At 49.9% G+C, this 9,913-nt stretch overlaps 1 protein-coding gene and 1 long non-coding RNA gene across 2 annotated transcripts; one reads left to right on the top strand and one right to left on the bottom strand.

Moving 5' to 3' along the window:
• Window positions 1-286: 286 nt before the first annotated feature.
• On the top strand, window positions 287-4,487 carry LOC125425485 (UAP56-interacting factor-like). The gene is made up of 2 exons (XM_048483084.1): window positions 287-505; window positions 4,249-4,487. The coding sequence occupies exons 1-2, from the start codon at window positions 427-429 to the stop codon at window positions 4,485-4,487; spliced, it is 318 nt and encodes a 105-aa protein (XP_048339041.1). The 5' UTR covers window positions 287-426.
• A 1,655-nt stretch (window positions 4,488-6,142) lies between these two features.
• LOC125425486 lies at window positions 6,143-9,026 on the bottom strand. The gene is made up of 2 exons (XR_007243372.1): window positions 8,871-9,026; window positions 6,143-7,872 (listed from the first exon to the last, which is right to left on the bottom strand). It is a non-coding gene; the product is annotated as an uncharacterized LOC125425486 (long non-coding RNA).
• Window positions 9,027-9,913: the final 887 nt, after the last annotated feature.

Genomic DNA, 9,913 nt, shown 5'->3' on the forward strand with positions numbered 1-9,913 from the left:
CCCCCCCCCCCCCCCTTTGTTTTAGCAATCAGCCAGATGCAGAGTTCTGGAGGCCTCGAAAGTTTTCACGCGTTAATACGGGGTCTTCAGAAGGGGAGCTGAACAGATTTCGCTTTTCGGATGCCCAGATGCATCTTCTCACCGATAGGGGGCCACATGTTTCGGCCAACCAGTCGAGAGGGGAACGTGACCGCCAGCGCATGCGCAATAAAGCCACCAACAAGCTGGGAGAGGCCGACAATCCGGGGTTGTCCCACTTCGCTGTACCTCTGCGCATGCGTCTACGCTTGGATGCCTTCTCGTCGCGTCGCCCAAGGCGCGTGCGCCGTCCGGCCTTGGCGCCTGCGTAGAAAGCAGTCCCCCCAATACCTTATCTCGCCGTCGGTTGGGTTTCTCTCGTGAGGGGCGGCGGCAGGAGAAGCGGCCATGAACGGGTTCGGCGTCGGGGCGGCCCCGCTGCGGAATACCGGCGGCGAAACCCTGGAGAAGATTGACATGTCGCTGGGTGAGGGGGCGGGGCTGAACCCGGGGAAGGGAGCGGGGGGGGGGAACAAACCATCTCTGTGTAAAGGAGGGGAGGAGGAGGAGGGCTGGTTGGCGGGCTGAACCATAAGGCGCAAGGGAAGGGGGGAGTCGTGGAATCCCTGAGGGGGCGTGGCCAGGACTTGGGCGGGGCAGAGAACGCGACGTTGAGCGACGACCTCCCCGCTGCGCAGTCGTGGAGCCTCCATGTTCGGAAGCAGTCTACCTCTCAGCAGAAGAAGCTGCGGGCTGAACGCGCGGGGGGTGCAGCTGCTTCCTGGGCCCTCTTTGTGGGAGGCAGGAGGCTGTTTTGGGTGCCCGAGGAGCTTCCCTTGTCATTTGGATGCGACGGTCTCCAGTGACGCAGTCAGTCTTGAGTCTAGTCGCACCTTGGAGACCACAAGATTTCCCAAAACATGAGCTTTTGAGAGCCAGAGCTGCCATGATGCTTTGGCAGGCGTTGCACGCACAGGGGCTTCGTCGCCCAGGTGAGAGGAAAGGAAAGGCTGCTGGTTCCAGAGCTTGGAAGAAGAGGAGGAGTTTGGATTTATATCCCCCCCCTTCTCTCCTGTAAGGAGACTCAAAGGGGCTTACAGTCTCCTTTCCCTCCCCCCCCCCAAACCACCCTGTAAGGAATGTGGGGCTGAGAGAGCTCTGAAGAACTGTAACTAGCCCAAGGCCAGCCAACCGGCATGTGTTTGAGTGCACAAGCTGATCTGGTTCACCAGATAAGCCTCCCCAGCTCAAATGGCAGAGCGGGGAATCAAACCCGGTTCTCCTTCAGAAATTCATGGCCAAGACTACAGTTTTCACACCTAGCCATCCCAATGGCCCCTTCCGCACATGCAGAATAATGCACTTTCAACCCACTTTCAATGGACTTCACAGCTGTGCGGAACAGCGGAACCCACTTGCAAACAATTGTGGAAGTGGATTGAAAGTGCACTATTCTGCATGTGCACTTTCACCCTTTAAAGGACCCGTTACTGAACAACAGGACCCCCCAATACGCTCCCTCATTGTCTCCCAAGCATGTTCCTGTTCTCAAGGCCAGATAAGAACCAGATGCACCGAGCCTAGGAAATGCATTTCTGTAAGCATTGGTCAGGCCTCACCTGGAATCTTGTGTCCGGTTCTGGGCACCACAATTCAAGAAGGAGATTGACAAGCTGGAACAGGTCCAGAGGAGGGCGACCAAAATGGTAAAAGGTCTGGAATCCATGCCCTATGACAGTGGTGGCGAACCTTTGGCACTCCAGATGTTATGGACAATTCCCATCAGCCCCTGCCAGCATGGTCAAAGAGCAGCAGTGGCGTAGTGGCTAAGAGCAGGTGTACTCTGATCTGGAGGAACCGGGTTTGATTCCCAGCTCTGCCGCCTGAGCTGTGGAGGCTTCTCTGGGGAATTCAGATTAGCCTGTGCACTCGCACACACGCCAGCTGGGTAACCTTGGGCTAATCACAGCTCTTTGGAGCTCTCTCAGCCCCACCCACCTCACAGGGTGTTTGTTGTGAGGGGGGAAGGGCAAGGAGATTGTCAGCCCCTTTGAGTCTCCTGCAGGAGAGAAAGGGGGGATATGAATCCAAACTCTTCTTCTTCTTCTTCAATTGGCCATGCTGGCAGGGGCTGATGGGAGTTGTAGTCCATAACATCTGGAGTGCCAAAGGCTCGCCACCACTGCCCTATGAAAAGACTTATATCCCACGTTTCTCTCCTGTAAGGAGGCTCAAGATGGTTTACAATCTCCTTTCCCTCCCCCCTCCCCGTGTGTGGGGCTGAGAAAGCTCCGAAAGTTGTAACAAGCCCAAGGTTACCCAGCTGGCATGTGTGTTGAAGTTGAAAATGTTGACGTTTCAGTAGAAAACGTTGACACAGATAAATTTTTCTCTCTTTCTCACAATACTGGAACCAGGGGGCACACATTGAAAATGCTGGGGGGAAGAATTAGGACTAATAAAAGGAAACACTTCTTCACGCAACGTGTGGTTGGTGTTTGGAATATGCTGCCACAGGAGGTGGTGATGGCCACTCACCTGGATAGCTTTAGAAGGGGCTTGGACAGATTTATGGAGGAGAAGTCGATCTCTGGCTACCAATCTTGATCCTCCTTGATTTGAGATTGCAAATGCCTTAGCAGACCAGGTGCTCGGGAGCAGCAGCAGCAGAAGGCCATTGCTTTCACATCCTGCACATGAGCTCCCAAAGGCACCTGGTGGGCCACAGCGAGTAGCAGAGTGCTGGACCTGATGGACTCTGGTCTGATCCAGCAGGCTGGTTATGTTCTCATGGAGTGCACCAGCTAATCCGGTTGACCAGATAAGCCCCCACAGCTCAAGTGGCAGAGTGGGGAATCAAACCTGGTTCTCCAGATTAGAGTGCGCCTGCTCTTAACCACTATGCCACTGCTGCTCCCAGAAATGACCAACTGGAGGCTATTGTGTTGATGTCACTGTAAAAGACAATAATGCTAGGAAAAGTTGAAGGCAGTAGGAAAAGGGGAAGACCCAACATGGGATGAATGGACTGTGCAGAGAAAGCCATGGCCCTCACTTTGTAAGGCCTGAGCCTTGCAAGGCTATTAACGATAGGATGCTTTGGAGTTCATTCATTCTTAGGGTTACCAGGTGTCAGAAGTGACTTGATGACACTTAACACAGGCACAAGCTTTTGGAAAGGAAGTTTTGAGGTTAAGAGCTCGTGTGTCTAATCTGGAGGAACCTGGTTTGATTCCCAGCTCTGCCGCCTGAGCTGTGGAGGCTTATCTGGGGAATTCAGATTAGCCTGGGCACTCCCACACACGCCAGCTGGGTGACCTTGGGCTAGTCACAGTTTCTCGGAGCTCTCTCAGCCTCACCTACCTCACAGGGTGTTTGTTGTGAAGAAGAAGAAGAAGAAGAAGAAGAAGAAGAAGAAGACTTTGGATTTATATCCCCCCTTTCTCTCCTGCAGGAGACTCAAGGGGGCTTACAATCTCCTTGCCCTGTGCGGAAGAGCAAAATCCACTTGCAAACAGTTGTGAAAGTGGTTTGAAAACGCATTATTTTGCGTGTGTGGAAGGGGCCCAGGTGTCTCTTGGTGGGGAGAGGATAAGGGAAAGGAGTTTGTAAAGTTGTCTTGAATCTCCTGATAGGAGAGGAAGGCGTGGTATAAATCCAAACTCTTCTTTCTCTTCTTGGAGGAAGAAAGGGATAAAAATGCCCTAGCTATAATACAGTGATGGAGAACCTTTTCGAGACCGAGTGCCCAAATTGCAATTCAAAGCCCACTTAATTATCGCAAAGTACCAACATGGCAATTTAACCTGAATACTGAGGTTTTAGTTTAGAAAAAATGGTTTGCTCTGAGGCACGTGTTACTTGAGAGTAAGCTTGGTGAAGCAACCGTGCAATGCGTCGAAGGGTGAATCATGACCCTAGGTTTTACTCAGAAGCAAGGCCAGCCAACATATGTGTGTGTATGGGGGGAGGGGGTGATTTTCCACTCCCCCTACGTGACAAACTCTGTGTGTGTGTGCCCACAGAGAGGGCTCTGAGTGCCACCTCTGGCACGCGTGCCATAGGTTTGCCACCACTGCTATAATAGGTCTGGTGAGTTGACTAACTGGAAGGCAGTGTGTTTGGGGGCGGGGGTGGTGGTGGTGGACTGAGTTCGGCTGAAATTTTACTGTTTGGTGAGGGAGGAAGTTCCAGTTGTTGTTCAGTTCTGAAACTTTTTTTTTTAAACAGATGATATTATTAAACTTAACAAGAAAGAAGAGCGGAAGCAGTATTCCCCCAGAACGAAGAGAGGGGTGCAGCAGAACGGCACGTGGCAGTTCAGGACAAGGAGGCCCAAATGGGGAATCCAGGAGTACACAGGTAGAGAGCAATCTGATGATGATGGGGAGTTAAAGCGAGCTGAGCTGCCCCCTCCCGGTGGCCAGCCCTGGGGGGCAATTCGGCTGGCATCTGACCAGAAATGTTAGGGTGTGTGTGTGTGTGTGTGTTTGTGTGTGTCAGTGGGCTGATATCACAGCTTGGTGAGCCCTACAGAGTGAACTCAACAGCTCCCAGGGCGTTTTGCATCGTTGTCACTGGTCACAATAAAAGGTATTGCGTTTTATTGTGATCACTTTGAATAAGAACATAAGAACTAGCCTGCTGGATCAGACCAGAGTCCATCTAGTCCAGCACTCTGCTACTCGCAGTGGCCCACCAGGTGCCTTTGGGAGCTCACCCGCAGGAGGTGAAAGCAAGGGCCTTCTGTTGCTGCTCCTGCTCCTGAGCACCTGGTCTGCTAAGGCATTTCCAATGTGAGATCAAGGAGCCATAGATTGACTTCTCCTCCATAAATCTGTCCAAGCCCCTTTTAAAGTTATCCAGGTTAGTGGCCATCACCACCTCCTGTGGCAGCATATTCCAAACACCAATCGCAGGTTGCGTGAAGAAGTGTTTCCTTTTATTAGTCCTAATTCTTCCCTCCAGCATTTTCAATGGATGCCCCCTGGTTCTAGTATTGTGAGAAAGAGAGAAAAATGTCTCTCTGTCCACATTTTCTACCCCATGCATAATGTTATAGACTTCGATCATATCCCCCCTCAGACGTCTCCTCTCCAAACTAAAGAGTCCCAAACGCTGCAGCCTCTCCTCATAAGGAAGGTGCTCCAGTCCCTCAATCATCCTCGTTGCCCTCCTCTGCACTTTTTCTATCTCTATTTTCTATGATGCAAAACGCCTCGTAAGCTGTTGAGTTATTTATTTAACCATTTATAACTCCCCTTCGTGATTCAAGGGCGCTTACTATAAATAATTTTCCAGTTCTAGAAGGCACCTGGTTTTCAGTTTGCTTGGGGAATAGCACAGCAGCTATGAGCAACTTTTTGCTTTGGTGCTGTGAGGGCCGAGGCTGCCCATCGCCCTCCAGGGCCTGAACCGGCTGCGAGGAGAGGCTGCAGCGTTTGGGACTCTTTAGTTTGGAGAGGAGACGTCTGAGGGGGGGTATGATTGAAGTCTATAAAATTATGCATGGGGTAGAAAATGTGGACAGAGAGAAATTGTTCTCTATTTCTCACAATACTAGAACCAGGGGGCATCCATTGAAAATGCTTGGGGGAAGAATTAGGACTCATAAAAGGAAACACTTCTTCACGCAACGTGTGATGGGTGTTTGGAATATGCTGCCACAGGAAGTGGTGATGGCCACTCACCTGGATAGCTTTAAAAAGGGGCTTAGAAAGATTGATGGAGGAGAAGTCGATCTATGGCTACCAGTCTTGATCTGCCTTGATCTCAGATTGCAAATGCCTTAGCAGACCAGGTGCTTAAGAGTAGCAGCAGCAGAAGGCCATTGCTTTCACCTCCTGCATGTGAGCTCCCAAAGGCACCTGGTGAGCCACTGCGAGTAGCAGAGTGCTGGACTAGATGGACTGTGGTCTGATCCAGCTGGCTTGTTCTTATGTTCTTAAGACCCTCCTGCTTCTGCCCAGCCCCACATATTACAGGTACAGGTAAGTGCAACACTGTTTTCATGATGCAGGTACAGTTCATGATGCAGTGCATAATTTCAGCTTTGACGTGACTTCGCACATTCCATGACCCCCCCACCCCCAAGTCTCATTTTTCAAGAAAAGGGACACTTTGAAAAGATGAATGCACAAACTGTATTTTCTTTCCCTCCAAAAGCACTATCAAGTTACAAAAAAATGTCCTACTTAGCAATGCTGTAACAGTCCTTCCAAAGCTACTTGCCGGAACGTTTAAGCCTGAACCGACCTTGAATTCCAGAAAGGAATTTAAAAAGTGTTACCTTTTAGCACATCCAATCCACTCATCCCCTGGCTTTAGAACTAGGCAGGCAGGAAGTCACAAAATCTATTTGAAAAAAGTCAGCATTACAAGCAGCTGCTTGTTCAACCCTGAACCGAAGCCCGGCTGTTCCGCCCACGAGAGGCGGGGCGCGTCTCCTCCCTCCCAGCCAGGCATTTAGAGCCCGCAGAGTTCTCGGGCTACAGCCTGGTTTACCAGGAACAAATCAGAAGGAGGGTAGCCCATTTACCCCTTTCCAAGCAAGCATCTACAGAGGCCAAGGAGACAGAATGCAGAAGGGGAAAAGACACTCGAAGAGTTAACCCCAGAGAAGAAACAGGCATCGAGGGAGAGGAAAGGACTGGGAAATAAGGAACGAAAGAAGCACATAACGAACGTATGCTGCTCTGTGGCTATATTCCATACAGTTTTGACACATATAAGCATACACATACAATATACAATATTGAGAGCTAATACACTTAAATGACAGGTAAGTCTCTTTGGGAGAAGTCAAACGATTGTAATGATCAGCGCAAGGTTGTGCCGTTCATCATATTAAAGGATACAGTCTTATTGTTATTTCCATTCACTGTATATCTTACATCTCATGTGCAATTATGTTCTTATGTTCAATTCTTATTCTTTGAGTCTATAACCGTGGTGGCGAACCTTTGGCACTCCAGATGTTATGGACTACAATTCCCATCAGCCCCTACAATAGGCCAAGCTGGCAGGGGCTGATGGGAATTGCAGTCCATAACATCTGGAGTGCCAAAGGTTCGCCACCACTGGTCTATAATCACTTTGCTGCTCTCAGGACATGAACGTATACATGTCCTGAGAGCAGCAAAGTGATTATAGACTCAAAGAATAAGAAATTGCACATGGGATATAAGATATACAGCGAATGGAAATAACAATAAGACTGTATCCTTTAATACGATGAACGGCACAGCCTTGCGCTGATCATTACAATCGTTTGACTTTCTCCCAAAGAGACTGACCTGTCATTTAAGTGTATTAGCACTCAGTATTGCATATTGTATGTGGATGCTTATATGTGTCAAAATTGTATGGAATATAGCCACAGAGCAGCAGACGTGCATCAACGTGCTTCTTTCGGTCCTTATTTCCCAGTTCTGAAAGGGCGCACGTACTTTCATTCATTATTTTGGAGAGGAAAGGATCCCTCCCAACACCCATGGAAGACTTGGCAATTAGCAAGATGCCCATTAAGATGATGACTGCTGCTAAGGCCCTGGGTGGTTAAGGACAACACACGTAATGGTAGTTTGGCTGCTGTAATTATTTAGTGACAAGGAGCTTGGTAATCGTGAGAAGAAATAGGGTTGCCAGCCTCTACGTGGGGCCTGGAGTTCTCCCAGAAACAGGACAGAGATCAGTTTATCCAGATGAAAAGCAACTTTGGAGGGTGGACTACATGGAATCTCACTCTGCTCTGTAAAGCAAGAAGTGCCCAGTTCCTTTCCTTTATTCTCAAGCTCCTTCGAACTGAAGATCTTGAGCAGCAGTAGATCGGGAGTCTTCGCTTCCTTAAGGAAACTATGGCGGAGAGAAAATTAGACACTGTCCTTGGATCTCTATTCATCAACGAGTAGGGGACAATACTATCTTTCATTACGTCAAAGGGTAACATTTAAAATGGGGGCGAGCCATAAATCACAATAAGAGTTAAATTGAGAGTATTCCAAAGTCATGCAGGATAGAGCGTGAACCTTTTTTAAGGTCGCATTGACAGAACCAGTGGTGGCGAACCTTTGGCACTCCAGATGTTATGGACTACAATTCCCATCAGCCCCTACCAGCATGGCCAATTGGGCAGTTTATTGGATCCCCCTGAGAATGCCAAAGGTTCAGATGTGCAAGAATGAATGAAAATGCCCAGTTCAAAAAACGCTCTTGGCTGCATCTTCCAGGTGGGGCTCGGAGTCCATGAACATCTGGGGGGGGGGGCAGCATTTGACACCCCTGGGAGCAAATCCCATTCAACTCCAATCTTTGGGAGTAAAACGGACTGCGAAATCTGTCCCCCTGCCTCCCTTTGACCAACCTTTCCATATTAAAAAATCTAAGCGGTTTCCATCTTATCCTGCCATTAGGGTTACCTATTCCAAGCTGGGAAATTCCTGGAGCAGGACCCAAAATAATTTCCTTATTAATTCTAATTTAAGAAAAAAAACTGATTTCCAGACCACAGGGACTAACTATCCTTATTTGGAGAAAATGGCAGCTTTGGGGGGCAGACTCTATGATATACCATAGATCCTCGGTCAACTCACTCCCTAGATTTCCCCGTCCATTGGCACCGCCCCGCCCCCGCCCCCCACCTCCAGAGTTGGCAACCTTTAAGGGAAAAAACAGCATTACTAACTACCAAGAACCAGCCCAACAATAAATAGTAATAATAATAATAATAACAGAAACAGTGACGTGCTTTAGCGTTGCCCAGAGTAATATTGACTGATTCAGCCTCGCAGCGACCTAATATTCATTGCCCTCAACGGCCCAGGGCCTGAGGCCTTCGGAGCGCGGCCCCTCACCTGCTCTCCTCCTGCTCGCCCACCTCCATCCCTGGCCGTCAGAGCCCGGCAGCCCCTCCGAGGGCTCCTCCCGCGGCCATCGCCAGGCCCAGAGCGCGGCGGCGACGCCTCCCGCCCACTTGGCCCTCAGAGGCCGAGGACTACAACTCCCGCCATGCACCGCGCCGCCGCCATTTTTCGGCCTCGAGGAGCAACTACGACTCCCGGCATGCAGTAGGGTCGGGCTCGCCTCAGGGACTACAGTTCCCAGAGTGCCTTGCGCCGGCGGCTCTTGGGCCAGGGGTGGGAGATGACGTTTTGTTGTGCTTAGGTCCTGTTGGTGATTTATTTAAAGCATAGGAATCAAACTCGCGGCCTCCAGATGTTATGGACTACAGTTCCCATCATCATGCTGGCAGGGGATGATGGGAACTGTAGTCCATAACGTCTGGAGGGCCGTGATTTTGACACCTGTGATTTAAAGGGTTTTTGGGCATTTGAGGAAACAAAATCCCAGGCTCAAGGTAAAGGTCCCTGCTGACCCCTGAGGTGATGTCATCTCAGGACATTTATTAGGCAGACTATGTTTGTGGGGTGGTTGGTCATTGCTTTCCCCACCTGGATTTATACCCCACCATTCTCTCCTGTAAGGAGACTTACAAGCTCCTTTCCCTTCCTCTCCCCACAACAGACACCTTGTGAGGCAGGTGGGGCTGAGAGAGTTCTGAATAAACTGTGACTAGCCCAGGGTCACCCAGCAGGAATGTAGGAGTGCGGAAACACATCTGGTTCACCAGATAAGCCTCAGCCACTCAGGTGGAGGAGCAAGGAATCAAACCCAGTTCTCCAGCTTAGAATCCACCTGTTCTTAACCACTGCATCACGCTGGCTGTAACGCGTGGTGCACCAATTCCCAACTGTTGTACAATGATGGATCCACCTAGAGATTGACAACCTGAGGAAATTGTTGAAGCAGCGGATTTACTCGGAGTAGACCACCTTGTAGGACGCAATGTAGACAAGAACTGATAGACACACAGTCACCAGTGGAGTTCTATTTATTT

Source organism: Sphaerodactylus townsendi, unplaced genomic scaffold (genome assembly GCF_021028975.2).
Source record: "Sphaerodactylus townsendi isolate TG3544 unplaced genomic scaffold, MPM_Stown_v2.3 scaffold_578, whole genome shotgun sequence".
Taxonomy (NCBI): domain Eukaryota; kingdom Metazoa; phylum Chordata; class Lepidosauria; order Squamata; family Sphaerodactylidae; genus Sphaerodactylus; species Sphaerodactylus townsendi.

Excerpts from the sequence above, each read along its gene's own strand:
- LOC125425485 (XM_048483084.1), top strand. The coding sequence starts at position 427 with ATGAACGGGTTCGGCGTCGGGGCGGCCCCGCTGCGGAATACCGGCGGC. Across the intron at positions 506-4,248 it reads GAAGATTGACATGTCGCTGG|ATGATATTATTAAACTTAAC; the intron begins GTGAGGGGGCGG and ends TTTTTTAAACAG.